Below are 19,627 nucleotides of genomic sequence, written 5' to 3' on the forward strand. Positions count from 1 at the left end.
GATTTGCTTTATACCTTTAAAAGGATTACTTGGCAACTATGTGGAAAATAGGTCAGGGATAGAGAGAAGGTGAAACAAGGCAAGAGCAGAAGCAGGGAGACCAGTTAGGAAATTACTGCTATTCAAGTGTAAGAGAATAGCTTAGACTAGACTGGCAGTGTTGGAGGTGCTGAGACATCATCAGATTTGGGATACATCTGAAATAGAGCTGACAGGATTTAATGAAAAAGACACGGGGTATGAGTGAAAAGAAAGGAGTCTATGATCCATGGTTTTTGACTTAAACAAATATGTGAATGGTGGGGCCATTCACTTAGATGGTCCTTGTAGGAGAGGAATTAGTCCAGAGTTCATTTTTACCTACATAAGACAATGCCAAGCGGTGGTTTGAAATATGATGCATTATTTTATCACATAAAGAAAAATGACATTACTTGCCTGTTGCTCAAGGTCTTTCGTGTATTTCTTAACTTTTTGTTCCCTCTCTGTTGCTTGTCTTACAAGCTGTTTAAGATCAGTAAGGCTTTTAGTTTTTTTGGCAATATCAGTTTCCAATTCTTTCAACTTGGTTTCATACATTCTAAAAGTATAAAGGAAAAAAAATGGTGTAGACATGGAAAATAATTTCTCTCATTGATTTAAAAGCTAGTTCAAGTTACTGCACTAAAAATAAAGAATATCTTATTATACTGTTTCTTCTAGTCAAATCTTTTCCTACATATTTACTTAGCATTAGGTGACAGCAAGGGATAAGTACCCCTAATTAACAGACAGGCCAATTAAACAGAGGATTTAGATGTTTCCCAAAGTTATAACAAGGATGGAGCCTGAATTTTACCACTGTCAAAGATTAAAATCAATACCTTTTTCAATCACAAAACAAAGAAATAGAAATTAAATTCATAAGAATATCAAATTCTGTACTATTGAATATTCTTAGGAATATACTTAGAGATAACAAACTAAAGCATTTAATACACACACACACACACACACACACACACACACACACACACACAGACACACACACACACGTAGGAGGTATCCAGGTAGAGCAAAACCAAAAGAACACTGCTGGGAGAGGGAAAAGAATGTGTAAAAGCAGGGGTAAGAAAAATGGCATAAGATGCGGGAGGGATGAAGCTTGTAAAAATCTAAATAGATTTGTAAATTTTCAAGAAATGATCAATAGTTCAAAAAAAAAATCCAGACTACAAAAGAAACTTCTAAAACACTGAGCCAAAATGGTTTTACAAACCCATCATACCACCTTAAAGGAGACAATACTTATAACATTCAAATTTTTCCAGAGAAAAGAAAAGAAGGAACACTTTGGCAACAAAATCAGGTAAAGACAGGATAAGGAAGGAAATTATTATCTCAGTATTACAACAAAATAATACAATTATTATCAAAGAGATTGTGATAAACCTTAGGAACCTAGATTAGAGGCAACGTTCTTAACCTGACAAAAGCTATCAAAGTGGTGAAATAGCTGAAGCTCACTCCATCATTCAATTCCCAGCTCTAACTGCCACCCAGTCAGAGAGGCCTTCTCTGACCACCCTATCTAAAACAGCTCCTGCATCACCCCAGCCTGTCTCAGCACTCAGTACTATAAAGCTGGATGTGGAATAGATGTTATTAGTTTGTTGAGTACATAACAGAGCAACTATGAAGATTTCAGCATGAGCATAATGGTTAATGGGTACCAAAAGATTATCTCCAAACCACTTTACCGAACTGGGAGTCTAATCCCATCTGCAGACTTTTGGTGGATTTAGGGAGGCTTGAGGCCAAAGATCAGAATTAGCCTTCTGTCAAGTGGATTCTACTAGGACTCAGTTTTTTTTTAAGTGCTTACTGAAGGCCTACTCTATGCTGTTATCTGTACAGTTCTCAGATGAAAAACACATAAGTGATCTAAAGGGCAAAGTCATCTTCAGTTATGGTTAAATCTCATCACCCCTTCAAATATTTATAAACTTTATAAACCCTTTTCACATTAATAATCTTTTCTGCAGCCTCAAAGAGCCCTTTTTTTAGAAAAGAAGAGGACAGGGATTATCATTTCCACAGCTTAAAGAAAACTTAAACTCACAGAAGAACTATAATTTACTTAAGGGCATAGCGAGAAATAGGTATTTCTAAGCCCTGGAAGCTACCTGGCTCTCTGAAGGAACCTAGTCAAAGCAGGCCTTTTAGAAATACATCTAACATAAAGCAGAGTCTGGCATGCAGCAGGTACTGAGTAAATACCTGCTGGATAAATACATCTCGAAGCAACTCAAAATTCTTTGAGTCCAGGTGTGATCGTAGAAGGAAATAGAGGACCACCAAGAAATCAACTGATACGGTTGCTGGTTGAGAGCCTCTTCTGGAGTCCAAGCAGGCAAAAGAAGACCCCTTCTCCCCTTTATACTATCACACATATTATTTCATTTAGCCCTCACACTAGCCCTCTGACAGAATTAAGAAACAGTTATGGGGGAAGAGTAGATTCTCAGTACTCTCAGTATGATGTTGGGACAGGAAGCAAGGACCCTTCTCCAAGACTGCCTGGCCACCTGGGCCTTCTAATCTACCTGCAAAACCTTTCTCTTTTCTCCTTAGACTTGCCTGACCGGGGCAAGTGAGTGCAAGAGGCCCCCTATGGGACCTGCTGTAGCCTCACAGTGCTAAGATCCCCATCCCAGCTGTAGTGATGGTGACTGGCAATCCACATCCAGTCCATTCTAAACAGCAGGCAGATATCCGAGGGGATACTGAGATGCACAGACAGAAGGAACTCTAGGAATATGGTAAAATAAAGATGTGTTTGCCTTCTGAAATGGGGCCAGTAGATGTCAAGAACACCACTTCATACAGGATGACTTTATTGGGAAAGGACATGGGCAGGATCTCACTGGTCTCTGGCTTCTACATATACTCCTTGAAGCAGCTGTTTAACGTTGGAAGTGAGAATGACACCAAAGCCTTTTACTGACTCATCAGAGTTATGATGAACCACCTCTGGTGATAGTGACAATGAACATATGAATGTTTACTAGCGAATTCCTATCACCTCTTTCATAGCCACAAAGTTGATCTGACAGGCAGGAATTACACATACTTGCAGAAAAGGCTCAAGGGATGGGACAAAATCAAGTGCCAGAAAGCAGAGGCCAGTAAGACACTAAAACTATTTGCTGAATTCATCTGTTGAGGCTATTTGAAGAGCAAGATGCCCAGAACATAACTCCAAAAGTGCAGTTGTAGCTGGAGAAAAGCAGCACCCAGGAGAAGCTGAGCACCATCAGTCCAGGCTCATGGCTGACAGCAGCTTTGCGATGCCCAGCCAGCTCCAACACCCTTAGCCCAGCCCCAGCTCCCCTCTGTCCCATGCCGACACCCCAATTAGTTAAATATTTTAAGGAAGAAAAAGTGAGGATCATGTTAAAACAACCAACCAAACAGTTCTTCACGAAAGAACTAGGTGAATCAGGATACTGTCATATTCTTTAAAAACAATAATGGCAGAATTAGAGCTCATTAAACTGTGCAGATTTTAAACTGTTTGTTCCTACCTTGTAACAACAATTGATTTCCATCTCTTTCTGCCAGCACCTTCAAGCTGTGGACCTCTACTTTCTGCCAACTGTAATCTCTTACCAGTCTCTTCTAGTTGAACTGTCATCTTCTCATTTAATATCTCCAAATTATTCTTAGCTATCCGTAATTTTTCTGCAGCTTCAGTTTCCTATCATTAAAAGCTAATTAGTATATTATGCCAAAATGTAATACTGTTCTCATGGATATAGTATATTCAAAATTATCAATCACTACAAACTAGAAAGAAAATAACCTGGAGTTCTAAATGCTGATTAAAATTCCAATAAAAATCCAATGTTTCTTTTACTCTAAAATAGCAATATGGTAATAATAATTAGAACAGATCATGTAAATGAGGTTAGAAAAATACATTTACAATATTTTACTCTAGTGGTTACTTTAAATTTGTCATATTTGTTTGTCTGTAATAGAGAAAATGGGATAGTTTATGTCTTTAGATTTTTAAAAGATGTTTTGACTTTTTAATACCAGGGAGACATAACTGTAAGTATAAACTATGTATAAGTACCATAGATTATTTCCACTATTAAACATCCACATTCACAGCACAGTATCACTCTGGCCTCACAATACATTCATATATCACTGTAACTAGTTTAAAAATATTTATTGCAATTTATTCAGTGGATCATCCATATAAATAACAACACCTATTTGTCTGGGGCAAGGAATATATTTTGCCACTTAAATAGAAAGGAATCTTACTGTTTAACAAAATAGTTTCATATACTCTTTATTGCACATCAAGCATTATTCTAAGACGTGCATAAATATTAACTCATTTAAACCCTGTAGCAGCTCTGTGAAATAGATATACTCAATATTCCCAGTTTTATAGATGAGGAAATTGAGAGAAGGAGAGGGAATAGTAGATTCCCCTAGTTTCCACAGTTAAGAAGTAATAAAGCGGGCTTCCCTGGTTGCACAGTGGTTAAGAATCCGCCTGCCAATGCAGGAGACACGGGTTCAAGCCCTGGTCCGGGAAGATCCCACATGCCGCAGAGCAACTAAGCCCGTGAGCCACAACTACTGAGCCTGCGCTCTAGAGCCCACGAGCCACAACTACTGAGCCCACGCGCCACATCTACTGAAGCCCGCGCACTCTAGAACCTGTGCTCTGCAACAAGAAGCCACCACAATGAGAAGCCCACCACCACAATGAAGAATAGCCCCCACTCGCTGCAACTAGAGAAAGCCCATGCACAGCAACAAAGACTGAACACAGCCAAAAATAATCAATAAGTAAAAATAAGTAAGTTTATTTTTAAAAAAAGAAGTACTAAAGCTAGGATTGAATCCTGGCTATGTGGCTTCTACATTATACTGCCTCTGAATTTATTAATTTTTTATTTTCAATGTTCCTCATAGTGGGTGGGCATAAAAACACAATTCCTGGATGAACTGGGAGATTGGGATTGACATGTATACACTAATATGTATAAAATAGATAACTAATGAGAACCTGCTGTATAGCACAGGGAACTCTACTCAGTGCTCTGTGGTGACCTAAATGGGAAGGAAATCCAAAGAAGAGGGGATATATATACACATATAGCTGCTTCACTTTACTGTACAGCAGAAATTAACATGACATTGTAAAGCAACTATACCCCAATTAAAAAATAAATAAGTAAATAAAAATAAAACAAAACAAAACAGAAAACAATACGATTCCTAAATCTCTTAATACCTACTCTGAGTAGATACTCTCATCAACTTTTTCATTCCATTTTCCCAAAATGTAGCAGTTAATTAACATAAAAATAAGTATAGTCAATAATGAAAGCCATACTTTTTTAAGTTCTTTACGAAGCCTTTCATTTTCAGCAACAATTTTCTCTGTGCCTTTGGTCTTGGATTCATAGTGCATGCTCAACTGGCGTCCAAGATGAACTTTGAGTTTTTCTAATTCAGTCTAGTAATTAAAAAAACTCTACATTATCAAAACAAGGAAATAAACAATGATCTTGTAAACTCATAAAACCGAGTTTAACGTGGTTTTAGAGACCATATTTGATATAATTAGAATAAATTCTTCCCTTTAATACTGGTCATCTAGAGCAGAGGTTCCCAATCTTGGCTTAGAATGAGCTGATGACTTTAAAAAAGAATCACAATACCAATGGTAGGACCAATCCCAGAATAATCTGATCAGTCTCAAGATTGGGGGCTTAGGCAGCTGTAGTTTTGAAAATAGATACAGTTAATTATTTTATGCTGCCAGAGTGAGAAGCAATGGTCTGGAAATAATAAGATGACCAAGTGGTGCTACTCTAACTACTCTTAGCCTTGTGTCTCCAACGTTTTTTTTTCTGTATGTGTAAAATATCTACTGCATCCGTTAAAGCCACTTTATACACTATATTTTAAATTGTCCTTAAAAATTAATAAAAATTATATCAGTAAAACATTCTGTACAAATGACCACATTAAAAATATTACCTTCAATTTTTCATTTTCCATTTCAATCTTAGTCATTTTTTCACTGGTTAATATTCCTGATGCTTTTTTCAGCTGTTCATTTTCCCTTTGGACTTTTTCAACTACTTTTTTCATTAAACCAATGGTTTTTTCTAGTTCTGGGATTGTCTTTCCACTTCTACCAGACTAGGAAAAAAATGTTAACTTTTTATTTAATCAAATATTTTAGAGAGTATAACATAAAGTACCAAGAATATAAGAGGTTTATTATTAAACTCATTGTTGATTCCTAACATTTGAAGCCAAGGCTTATATGACTTCAACTCGTTATAATAACCCTGTGAAAGAGGAATTATCCTTACTTTGCATATAAGAAAATCAAGACTCAGAGAATTTGATATTCCTAAAGTCATGCAGCTAATAAGTAACAGCTTAAACCCTGATACTGGAAAGAACATTAGTATAGTAGCATTATAGCTAGGAAGCTGCCATGGATATCATAAAAAATAATTAGAAAATGTTAGAATCAGACCAAGGAGCAGTTAGTAGTTACCTCAGTGAACAGATGGAAGATTCCTGGAAGTTAAATGTTTTCAAGGTGTAGAGGGATATGCAATGAAAAAAGAGATGGTATAGAGTCCAAGTGGAATAAAAAGCATGTAAGATGAGACATGATAAAATACATTAACTTGAAACAGAGAGAAAGCTTAATGATGTTTTACATTATAGATGCAGCAGAATAAAATTGAAACTAGAGGCACTAGTAAAGGCATATCAATACCGTTATGACACATCCAAACTTGTTTTTTCATTTCCAGCTTATCACTTCTGAAGCCAGAACAAACATGGCATACTCTCACATACTCACCCCTCTAACCTGGCCAAGTTTCCTCTCTACTTCTGCTTTTTCTTTCTTAAGAAATTCACACATTTCCTTCAAATCTCTTACTTGATTCTAGAAGGTTAAAGAAAACATGTAACAATTTAACATAGCTATACCATGGAAAAGGAAAGGCAAACAATTCATCTGAACTATCAGTCTCTTCAACTGTATAGCTGAATTAAACAAGTGGGTCTTTACACCAATGAGGAGGATTTTGAACCGTGACATGTGCTGAATTAATACAACAGCATTTTGTATATGAATTTCAAGAAATATTTCCTGCATTACTGCCTTAGTATACAATATAAATTTGAGTTTAGAACTCCTGATTTCAACTCTCCCATAGATTACATATGTAGAACCTTACCCATATAGTACAGAGAAAGAGACAACTGATCTTCTGACACTGGTTCTAAGTGTAAAAATCAGAATGAGAAGCAGGATATAGCTTAATTATACCATTACCAGTGGAATTAACAGATTGCTGATATTCTAAGTTAAAAAACACAAATGAAACAGTCAGTCAAGAGCAAAGGACTCCCTTAAATAGGATAAGATTTGGAAAACCAAAAATAAACTTATTATAAACATCAAAATAAAGTAAAATTTCTAAAAGAGACAATTATCCTAAAATATTTTAAGGACTTTATATTTTTAGAGCTAGCCTAATATTTTTTTTTTTTTTTTTTTTGCGGTATGCGGGCCTCTCACTGTTGTGGCCTCTCCCGTTGTGGAGCACAGGCTCCGGACGCACAGGCCTAGCGGCCATGGCTCACGGGCTTAGTTGCTCCGCGGCATGTGGGATCTTCCCGGACCAGGGCACGAACCCGTGTCTCCTGCATCGGCAGGCGGATTCTCAACCACTGCACCACCAGGGAAGCCCTAGCCTAATATTTTAAAGTGTGACAACTGTTAATTAAATACACCAACCATCATCTTGCCACACACATGACATTTGAACTTGCTATTTCTGTTGCCTGGAACTCTTTTTCTAGTATCTGTATGACCTACGTCCTTACCTGTCCCCTAGCTCTCTGCTAAAATATCACTTTATTAAGGAAGCCTCCCCTTACTACCCTATTTTAAAGAGCAATCCCATATTCAGTTGACCCTTGAACAATGTGGAAGTATAACTTATAGTTGGTCCTCTATATCTGCAGTTCCTTTGCATCCATGGGTTCAACCAACCACGGATCAGGTAGTCCAGCAGTATTTATTACTGAAAAATATCCCCATATAAGTGGACCCTCACAGTTCAAGGGTCAGCTATACCCCTATGCAACACACACACACACACACACACACACGCACCCTTCACACTAACTGGGCTTTTTCTTCTTAGCACTTTAACATCAGCTGACATACTACATATTGACTTGCTTACCTATTATGAGCCTTCCCTTACTGGAATGTAAGCTCTACAAGTGCAAGAATTTTTTTGATTGCTGTTTACCAGCACCTGGAAGAGTACCTGACACAAAAAAGGCCCTCAACAAATAACTGTTAAATGAGCAAATGTAGAAAGTATAACACCACCATGATATTTTATGAATATGAGTTTCTGACTTCTTCATAAGCTAACATGGTAAACATAACAATTAAGTAGGGAGAAAAAGGCATTAGATTTCCTAACTATAATAAAGAATATTAAATTTACCTTTAATCTTGGCAAATCTTTATTTGCTTGCTCAAGCTGAAATTTTAATTCAATATTTTCAGATGACAACTTCAAGTTTTCCCTCTGGAGCTCCTGTTCTCTTTGATAATGATCATCTGACTCTATTCCTGAAGTCTTCAGGAAAATGAAGTTAGGAATATTTTTAAGGTGTAACAAATAAAAGCTACGTAAGACACACTGGATAAGAGAACACTATGCTGAAAGGGAACATTTTTCCTCAAAGGAATGAGAAAATTGGAGAGCTCTAGAGAAAACAACCATAAACGAACAAACAAATTCACATGAGAAAAGGTAATCAGTCTGCTGTAATTAATATGGAAAGCAAAGTCAGTATGATTTAATAATGTCCACGCATATAATGCCTCCATATATGCTCATAATGACTAAAAGAATTTGTAGTGGTCTTTCCAGTCCAAAAATAAAGTACTGTTACCTGTTACAGATTGTCTCATGCCCCAACCCCCACCCAGCCCCAAATTCATATGTGAAGTCCTAACTCTCAGTACCTCAGAATGACCTTATTTGAGGATAGGGCCTTTTCAGAGATAACTAAGTTAAAACAGGGTCATTAGGGTGGGCCTTAATCCAACAAGGTCTGATGTCCTTATGCCAAAGGGAAATGTGGACATACAGACATACATAGAAGGGAGACACTGTAGAGATGGGGAGAAGCTAGCCATCTATGAGCCAAGGAGAGAGGCCTGGAACAGATCCTTCCCCCACGGCTTAAAGAAGCAATCAACTCTGCCGATACCTTGATTTTGGACTTCCGGCTTTCAGAAGTGAGAGAATACATTTCTGTTGTTTAAGCCATCAACTCCGTGGTGTTTTGTTATGGTGGCCCTAGCAAACAAATCTACAAGCCTACAAAAAGTGCCTCAATTCCTCCTCATTTAGAAAGCTATTCATTATTCCTTGAGCTAAAGTAATCACTCCCTCCTCTGAAATCCAGTAACACTTTATTTGCATTTCTTTTGGCATGAATCCACCTTGGGTTATTATTTATGTTCATTTTCAGTTCTCATTCTAAGCTATAGATTATTTGAATGAGAAATCTGTGCTTGGTTACTTTTTCCTATAAAGTGAGTAGAATACCCCTTACCTTCATAAACTTGTTAAGAGCATTATATGAGATAATTTTGTGAAAGCACTCAGAACAGCTTTAGTTTTTTCTCCCCCATTCCATTCTCTATTGGCTTGATCGACGATCAACTCAATAACTCCACAGACATTATGATTATCATATTATTATATAATATATTTATATATTACACTTATTATTATTAAAGTATAATATTCTATAGATACATTTATTATACATGGCTCTGTAATCTTTTTAATTAGCAGTAGGTTAAATACATTCTGACATATTCACCATTAGGTTAAAAAAAAAGCAAAAAACAGAAAAAGTTTTCTTAGGTAAAATGCAGTAAAAGTAAAGAAATTAGAAAATAGGATACAGAAATGTAAAGAAATTCTGGGCTGACCTTTGATTCTGACTTGGGGGCATACAACACAACACTGGCAGAAACGCTGCATGTATCTACCTGATTCCTAACTGTTTGAGGGAATATGTGTGCATATGAACATATATAGTGGCAATAAAAAGAAGACAGACATATTTCATGGTGTCAGTAAACTATAGCAATATGTTCCTACTTATTCTCTGTCAGATAACCCAAGCATACATTCTGATTCTACTACTATTAAGGTTAACACTAGGCAAATCATGCCACCTGCAAGGTCCTCTGTTTTTGCATCTTATGATGCAAAATGAATGAAGGCACTAGACAGGATGATTTTTAAGGTCTCTTCAGACATGGAAATCTATAGTTCCCTATCCCTGAGCTCTTCTGTCTCCCCTTACTTCATCTCTTCAGTCTATGATAGCTATTTAATAAATGATAATAAGTACCCCTAACTGATAGATATAAAATATACTAAATTTCATTCACAGAAGAGAATTCTATCTGATGATATTACATGAACTGCTGAATTTTTTCAACAGTTCTCCTCATTAAAATATGGATGCAATTCTTTGTGTAAGTGAATGTGGATCATTTTTTCCTCCTATTCTCAGAAAACAAAACTAAAAGTATTAGTTGAGATTGTCCAAATTTTTGGAAAATAAATTCTAATGAAACTTTTATAAAAATAAAACAAATAAAATTCTTGTATAATCAATTTTGGGGGGACTTCCAAATTGTTCTATAGCAGAAGAATCCTGTTAAAAGGTATACACTGCCAAAAGTCAAATTCTTAGTGGATGAGAGTTAGTGATAACACACAGTGGAAGCCTCAAATTCTCAATTACTTATTATCAAGTGAAAAATAAGGAGCATTATGTACCTGGATAAGGAAACGAAATAAGAATTAAGACATTCTCATCCATTTTCTCTTAATTTAAATATCTGATTTAATGAGAATGAGGACTTAGGTGACTGGAATATCTGAAGTGGAAAGGAATGAATGAATGAATGAATGAATGAATGCTATTTGATTTCAACTGGGAACAAGCTTCTTATTCTGTTGAATAAATTGACCAAAAGTAGTGTGTATGTAGAAAGTTCATAAACTGTAGAATCAGACCTCCATTTAAATCCTGGTTCTGCATCTTCTTGATCACTAGAAATGTTACTTATTCTCCAAGCTTCCCACATAAAGTAGAAATAATTCTCTGCAGAGTACGGTGAAAACTATACCTAGGCAATACGTAAGCTTCCTTTTCTCATTATAAAAAAGTATCTGTTACAATACAAGGCAAAAAGACCATCAAAGGAACTTGCTATATATGTTAGAATGTTACACAGCATCATAACAGATTTTTACTGATATTATTCATTGTAGTGAAATTTTACTTGCAGTGAGATTTTACAGCATGCTGAAATAGGAATTTCTAAGGCAAAACGAACTCATCTAAAGTGCCTTATTTTTGTTATTCTGTTATCTAATCTAATACTTGGTAAAACAGTGAGTACTAATGGTAATACCAATACCAACTGTAAAACAGTGAGTACGAAAATGAATCGGGAAATGTACAACCACTACGTTTTTGTAGCAACTAGTCAAATATTAGGGTTTAAGGAGAAGTTTATTAACAATTAATATTCTTTACAAATCCTACACAATTTGTTTCCATTTGCACCATATACGTATACCACTTGCTAAGAGAAAACTCAGCCAAGAGAGAAATAAAGGACTGCCATGTACTCAAACCTGGGAGGCTTCATTTCTTGGCTGGACTGACACATCAGTTTCAGAGTTTGCCTGTGCGTCCTCCTCAGCACACTGCCTCACTGCAGCAGCGCTTGTGGCGTAACCACAGTCCTCCCCAGCAGATTCTTCTGGATCCATGTGGTTGTTGTGACTCACATCTTCAGCTATGTGTCCCTTTTCTTTCTCATTCTTTCCTAGCTCATTCTCTTCCTTGTTTTTATATTCCTGTTTATTATTTTCACAACAGTCTTGATTAATTTTTTCAACTTTACGATCTGGTTCCTTTTCAAAATTGGAGTTAAAATCCGTCAAGGTACCATTAGTTGACCTAAATGGACTTGATTTATTATTTGGTCTTGACTCAGATTTATTTAACTCAGTAGGATCTACAGTATCTTCTGCTTTGTGTTTTTCTTCATTACTGTAACACTGTAGAATATTCCTAGGTACCTGATGATATAAATTGTCACTAACATCTATTCCTTTCCTATTTTTAATTCTGAGTACTGTTACGGGTTTTTTTTGGTTCCTGTGTAAATTGTTCTTTTTGTGAAAAATATTGTGCCTGTATTTATTAACACTGGTAGCAAGAGGAGAAAGCGTAGCTGTGTCACATAACAGATTCTGCTTGAAGCAGACGAAAGAGAAGAAACAGGAAAAGAAAAGGAAAAGAAAATAATAAAAATATACACATGAATGTTTTAAAATAAGATACAACAAATAATTCTACATTAATGAGACTTTATAAAGAAAAATGAGAAATGTATCATATTTGAATGGAAATAATGTTATAACATACCTTCCTATTTTATCTAACTACATGTTCTTGTCACAGCAAAACTCATAACTGCATTTAAAAATCTCCAGAAATCATTTGTAATGACATTTTATGCAAAGCATAAGGATCATAAGTTTACCATTATTATGTAAAAAGGATTACAGAAGTTAACATACATCACTACCTAGTAAAAATAAAAGTTGGATTTATTGCATTAATATTAATGAGAAGGATCTACTGTTTTGAGCTAGATAAAGGTAGAAGTTGATTTCACTTTTAAACTTTAGAATAAAAAATATGAAAAGAAAAGATGTGCACTTACTGAAGGCCTAGAACATGCATCCTTTGAAAACTGTTTTTCTAAAGCATGAAGTTTTTCTTGGAGGTATTTATTTTGTAAACGTAAATCTTCTATAACAGAATCTCGAGGAAGAGCCTGATGGGTCCTATGAACAACAATCACAGACTCTTTACTGTTCAAACTTCCAACTTTTTACTGTTTTATTGTATTAAAAAATAGAAAAAAATATTTTTAACACTGTATTTCTTTTAAATTCTACAAAACTTGAAAACTTTACAAAAATTAAATTAAAACATGACTATATTATAAACTGATCCTCTACAGAGGATTCACGGCTGGCCTCCTTTAAACTATGAGTTTAAAAGGGTATTCTGATTTTTAAAAAAATACATTAATATTTGTAAAGAACATGCATCTATTTCGGGGATTGTGTAAAATAGCTGAATAAAAATACCTACTATTTTTAAAACATTATATAATAATTTCATAACATCCATGCGCTTCTCAAGATGGTCAAGGATTTTATAAGGTTCTTAGTGGAGCCAGATAATAATCTATTTCTTCAGTCTATACTACTCACCTGCATGGCCTACAAGGCCCTCCACTATCTGGCACAAGCACACCTGTTCAGCACATTGTCCAGCACTCTTCCCTTACTTCGGCAAATAAATCCACTCTTACCCACACATGAAAGATTCACTCCTGCCGCTATGTCTCTGCTAGGGTTCTGTTTTCTCGGAATGTCCTTTCTGCCTTTAAAATCTAGATCTGATTCATAAAATTCGGAAATTCACATTTGAACTGAGAAGACAAGTTCAATCTCTTTTATAAAGTCTTCGCCAATTACTTCAGCCTCCACAGATTCATTTTAGAAAAGAAGCTACTAACGAAATTGAGTTATTTGTAGTGAGGTGGTTGGACCTAGAGTCTGTCATACAGAGTGAAGTAAGTCAGAAAGAGAAAAACAAATATGCTAACAAATATGCTAACACATATATATGGAACCTAAGGAAAAAAAAAAAGGTCATGAAGAACCTAGGGACAAGACGGGAATAAAGATACAGACCTACTAGAGCATGGACTTGAGGATATGGGGAGGGGGAAGGGTAAACTGTGACAAAGTGAGAGAGTGGCATGGACATATATACACTACCAAACGTAAAATAGATAGCTAGTAGGAAGCAGCCGCATAGCACAGGGAGATCAGCTCAGTGCTTTGTGACCACCTAGAGGGGTAGAAAGGGAGGTTGGGAGGGAGGGAGACGCAAGAGGGAAGAGATATGGGAACATGTGTATATGTATAACTGATTCACTTTGTTGTAAAGCAGAAACTAACACACCATTGTAAAGCAATTATACTCCAATAAAGATGTTTAAAAAAAAGCTATTAAGTATCTAAAAGTAATAGAAGGTTTCAAAACTAAAATATTTTGATCCTTGCGAAAACTGCAAAGGAGAGTAAAAGGATTTGGTTTTATTCTGAACATGTTTAGACTAAGAAAAACAGGGAGGCTAGGACCAGACAGTAGCTAAAAATAGATGTCAAAACAAAGAAAAATGTTGCAATCATTTTGTTCTTCTCCATCAAGGAAAATTCTGAAGAATTTAAGAAACAATGACTTAGAAGGAAATGAGATGGAACGTAGGTTGAAAGCTCACAAGGACCTTGAAAAGTAAATATTTTACAGATTGGGACAAAACACGAGAAACTGAAATATCAGCAAACAGGTGGTAGATTTACCTTTTCCTTTCCTCTAGTATTTCCTGACCTGAATACAACACAGCTTGAAACCTGAAGATGAGCGTCAGCACAGAGGGAGAGAGCGCCAGGCAAGGCTTCAAGTTCTAGCTCCAGTAAGGAGAAAGGGTGCTTAACAATTCTCACAGACAGTGCAAAAATCCCTCTTATTTTTCTCTTCTATGCATTCTCTCATGTCCCAACCCTCAGGCAATCCCAAGGCAGTGGTGGCAGAGGCTGCAATGGGAACTCACAGGAGCCAAAATTTTTAGGGAGAGGAATCTTCTTCTCCAATTGGTAAAGCTGTAATTAATAAGGTGGGAAGGCAAAGTAGTGCCCCTCCCCCTCCGCCACGTCCCCTTTCTGCCCTCCTGCTGCTGGCTTCGCTGCAGACAAGAGCACAACAGCTGAAGTGCAGGGCGCAGCAGGGAAACAGATTTGGTTCGAAGTACCAAAAAGGGTAGCCCGAGAGAAACCAAATGTATCAGGGAGATCACAGAAGGAAAGGAGCTCAAGAAAGGAACCTTATAAAGTTGTTTATGAACTTCTGGGCTCACCCCTGAGCATGAACGTATGGATCTAATCCTAATCAGAATATTAAAGACTCTGAGAACTGAATAGAAGACAGCCCACATACCAGACTGTCAACAGGGAGTTGCATAGGCAGAACAGAGCCAAAGAGCATTGTAAAAGCTTTGAAAATGATACCGGAACCATAGCCCACATAACGCAGGTTAGCACATAGGGCCTGAACCTATCCAGACTTGCTAAAACAAAAATATATCTGCATTTTCCATACAATTTAACCAAGATCCAGAGTCACAGAATATAATATTCAAAAGTTCAAGAATATAATACATATTTATGTGGCATAAAAAGAAGCAGGAATATCTCAACTCACACAGGAAAAGAATCAACAGAACCCAAGCTTAAGATGACACACATTTATTATATCAGTTCCTACATTTCCATGTATTAGCTTACCTCATATATGATATGTCATTTTCTAGGTCAAGATTTCTCTTTTTTAATTCTTCTAACTCTTTTTCTGACTCCAATGCTCGCACTTCCATAACATGATCAACAGTCATGCCAGTTGTTTTTAGTTTCCTCTGCAAAGTAAGTTTCTCTTTATCAGCTCTGTGGGATTTAATACAGAATCATGAAAATATACCATTCACTGTTTGGCTTGTTCAATTTATTAAATTGCAGCTTCCTTACTGTAAGGCCAATATACAAAAATTGGATCATTCTGTATTTGCTATGAGCTAACTTATTTCAAAATTATAGGACACTACACTTACAAATTGTTAAAGCATATTTAATACACATTTTAAAGAAAATAAAAAGTGAACTATAGATAATAAATGATAATTAAAACTAAAAAATTTTTCATATCATCAAGTACACAAAACTATATAACTTACAGGTCAATTAAAGACTATACATAATTAATTAGGTTTACATTAAATTTAAACTCACTTGGCAAAAAGATCCTTCAAAGTATTCAATTGTTTTGTTAGAGTACAGACTTCCCCCTCTTTCTCTTTTAACCTGTTCCGAATTCCCTCTATTTTGGTTTGCCATTTTTTACCTTCTTCCCACCTAATTACTTCTTCTCTGGCACTCTGTAAATAATAACAAAGGAGGAAGAAAATTACCAATGTCGTTTTTTAGACTGATCAATTACAATTTACTAGAACAATGGTAAACCAATACTTCCTGAAGAATATGTAAACAGTTCATTTTGCTATGTCACTTCTAGAATCTTTAGGCCTGCCAAGCTGTAAGCAAAAATGCCCTTCAGTCTAAGATTCTATATTCTACACTGGACTAATGCCAACACTCCTAAAGGAGTCTAATACAAATGGATGATGACTAAAGTAAACTTCCAACAAAGAATGTATATGTATAAATTACCAACCTGATCTTGTCAGCCCATAGCAATCTCCTAGTATCACAACTCCTTCAAATCTTCAATGCACATTATTTCTCTTATTCAACAGATATTTACTTAGTGTGAATCATGCACCAGGTACTACTCTAAGTACTAGGAATAGAAACAATGAATAAACCAGACAAAAAAGGCTTATCTTCATGGGTATTACAGTCTAGTTTATGTTGGTTGGATTAGGCTGGATTAGGGGAAGGGAGCAAAATATAGACAAAAAACAAGAAAAAAAAATTTTTGAAGTATGTTAGCTGGTGATAAGTGCTCTAAAAAAAGGGGGAAGGAACTAGGACACTTCAGGGCTAGGTGTTGTGGTTTGTTATAATTGAGATAAGGTGTCCAAGGAAAGTCTATGTAATGCAGAACAGTCCCATGTACTGAAGAAATATCAAGTGTCCTACTGAACATTTATATAGTTAAAAATTCTGTTCACAATTGTCTGAGCTAAGAATTTATGTCCTTTCCACCAAGCAATTTTTTAATGGTTTTACTATGTACTGAATTTTCTAGAAATACAGCAGCCTTATAAAAGTAAAGACTACAGATGTCATTTTGCTGAGAACTACGGAAACAACTGTTTACCATTTTGGAAATCAAATTAACAAATGGCAATGCCTTTGTGACATGTGGGGAGCCAACAGACCACATTTGTATTAGTCTGCATTTGTAGCTCTGAATTCACATCTATGTTTCCTAAAGGTGGAAGCACATGACTACTTCATTATGTTTTCTATGAAGCATTTACATTGGGAATTATGAAAAATATATTAATGTTTATTATTTTTATAAATTATTTTCCTTTTACGTTTCTCCTTCATATTTCATTTAGGGCATTTACGGTGAAATTTTGAAATTATGCACATAGGTAGCTTATATTAACTAAAAATTTCATTTGGAATAGTAAAGGGGACATTATGAAACACTGTATTTACTATAAAAGAGAATGTTGGGGCTGAAAGGATTAAAAGTCAAAGTTTAAAGTCAAATACCCAACTAAGATAAGTAGCCCTATCAAAATGATCTTCTCCCATACTGGCCAATTTTTAATCTTATTTATCTAGTTCAGCTAACATGTATCCTTTAAAAAAATGTATAAAACTTCAGTAAGTGTTTGATAGTTACTAACTTTTTTTTCTAAAATACATACAAGGAATTTTGCGTATTTCCGGAAATTTAAGTATTAGTTGAGGGCAAAAGGTATATGTAAACAATTCTGCAGCATGGTGTACTCTGTAGAGATTGGGCAGTTCTATCCCATCTGATATTATTTTCTGAAGTAGGAATGAAGTAGGGAAACAAGACTAAAGTAATTTAAAAATAAACAGAAAAACAACAAAGGCAAATGTCACCAAGGGTCTGATCTAGACTGGGGGAGAAAAGAGGAGAAGAGAGGACGACAAGTTCTCTTTGTATTTTCTGTACCAATAGCTTCTTATCATAAATTTCAGGATAATGTTATTGCATTTTAAAATTTTCATTCATCCAACGAATACTGAACATCTACTATGCGACCGGGACTGTTCCTGTGGCTGAGGATACAAAAATAAACAAAACCGGCAAAGTTCCTGCCATCAAAGTTAACAGTCCAAAAGATGAACACATGGATAAGTAAATTTCTAGTATGTCAGATAGTAATAAATGCTACAGAGACAAGCAGAGAAGCGTAAGAAACACAGGAATGCAAGGACTGGAGGTGGGTTTTGTTATCTTATATAGATAGGCCTCAAAAATTGTTTCTTTTTAAAATTAATAAATTAATTTTTAAATTAATTTATTTATTTTTGGCTGCATTGGGTCTTCGTCGCTGTGCGTGGGCTTTCTCTAGTTGTGGCGAGCGGGGGCTACTCTTCATTGCACTGTGTGGGCTTCTCATTGTGGTGGCTTCTCTTGTTGCAGAGCACGGGCTCTAGGTGTGCAGGTTTCAGTAGTTGTGGCACACAGGCTCTAGAGCGCAGGCTCAGTAGTTGTGGCACACAGGCTTAGTTGCTCCGTGGCATGTGGGATCTTCCCGGGCCAGGGCTCGAACCCATGTCTCCTGCATTGGCAGGCGGATTCTTTAACCACTGCGCAACCAGGGAAGCCCCTCAAACATTGTTTACAGAGAAAAAGGTGTTGAAATTTCAATATGAAACCATTTTTGAGTAAAAAAAAAAATTATAAATTAGAAATGACCAGTGCTGTGGAATCTGAAAGAATATTCTCATCAGATTCCTGAATATAGATTGTAATATTATTGTAGCTCTCTGTGTTCTCATTCTTTTTCTAATATCATACCCTGGTATAGACTTGATGACTTACAAAGACTTTCATATATTATTTCATTTCATGTCAAAATAATCTTGAGAAGTTGGAATTACAAATAGCATTATTTCTATTTTAAGGAGAAATAAACTGAAACACAGAAGTTAGAGGTTCAGGTAAAGTCACAAGGCTACTGAGGTATTCTGATAGGGATCAGGTTAGGAACTAGTACCCAAGGATTAGACTTATGACCAAGTAGGGAGGAAGCAAAGAAAGCAATCCTGAAGAGTAAGGACATTTTGATCTTGCAGTTTTCACCAGCAAAGCTTCTGACAAGTATGCTGTGGTTCCATGTACATAAATACAAACATTTAGGTCAAAATTATACTGACGATGATAAATTTTCATAAGGAAAATGTTTTTCTAGAATATACCCTGCTAAAACATTTTAATCCCATTACCTATTTTCTATTCAGTGTCATTAAAGATACTTAATTTTCTTTCATGTTATTGAAACTATCTTATAGATATGAATATTTTCTGGGTAAATGTTACAATAAAAACTCTTCCTAACTATGGCTCCTCCTCTGAGATTTTCTTCAGGGACAAACATAACTACTAACCCCAATATTTCCAAGGTCACTTTTGATATTTTCAATGCTACTTATATCTTAAGTCTCCAGTTTATTATTTATAACATATTTAATTATGTGGATTTTAGCCAGTTTTAGTTTTTCCTTGGGTTATGTCTATCAGTAATTTTTATTACAAAATAGTTTACTAGTTAACTTGTAAGAAAATTTTAAGC

General features: G+C 35.7%; 2 protein-coding genes across 2 annotated transcripts in view; both read right to left on the minus strand.

The window, feature by feature from the left end:
- Window positions 1-19,627, minus strand: part of CEP290 (centrosomal protein 290) — a 98,970-nt gene that overhangs the window by 6,270 nt on the left and 73,073 nt on the right. The window contains exons 42-50 of the mRNA XM_067009839.1: window positions 16,110-16,255; window positions 15,612-15,767; window positions 12,911-13,034; window positions 8,574-8,708; window positions 6,902-6,988; window positions 6,055-6,219; window positions 5,405-5,527; window positions 3,567-3,739; window positions 439-580 (exon numbers count right to left, since the gene is read on the minus strand). Coding sequence (XP_066865940.1) covers window positions 439-580; window positions 3,567-3,739; window positions 5,405-5,527; window positions 6,055-6,219; window positions 6,902-6,988; window positions 8,574-8,708; window positions 12,911-13,034; window positions 15,612-15,767; window positions 16,110-16,255 — 1,251 coding nt within the window. The remainder of the gene's footprint in view (window positions 1-438; window positions 581-3,566; window positions 3,740-5,404; window positions 5,528-6,054; window positions 6,220-6,901; window positions 6,989-8,573; window positions 8,709-12,910; window positions 13,035-15,611; window positions 15,768-16,109; window positions 16,256-19,627) is intronic.
- Window positions 11,706-12,766, minus strand: LOC136792314 (uncharacterized). Its single transcript, XM_067010312.1, has 2 exons — window positions 12,728-12,766; window positions 11,706-12,437 (listed from the first exon to the last, which is right to left on the minus strand). Exons 1-2 carry the CDS (start codon window positions 12,764-12,766, stop codon window positions 11,805-11,807), a joined length of 672 nt encoding a protein of 223 aa, XP_066866413.1. The 3' UTR covers window positions 11,706-11,804.

This window comes from Kogia breviceps, chromosome 12, assembly GCF_026419965.1.
Source record: "Kogia breviceps isolate mKogBre1 chromosome 12, mKogBre1 haplotype 1, whole genome shotgun sequence".
NCBI classification, from domain to species: Eukaryota; Metazoa; Chordata; class Mammalia; order Artiodactyla; family Physeteridae; genus Kogia; species Kogia breviceps.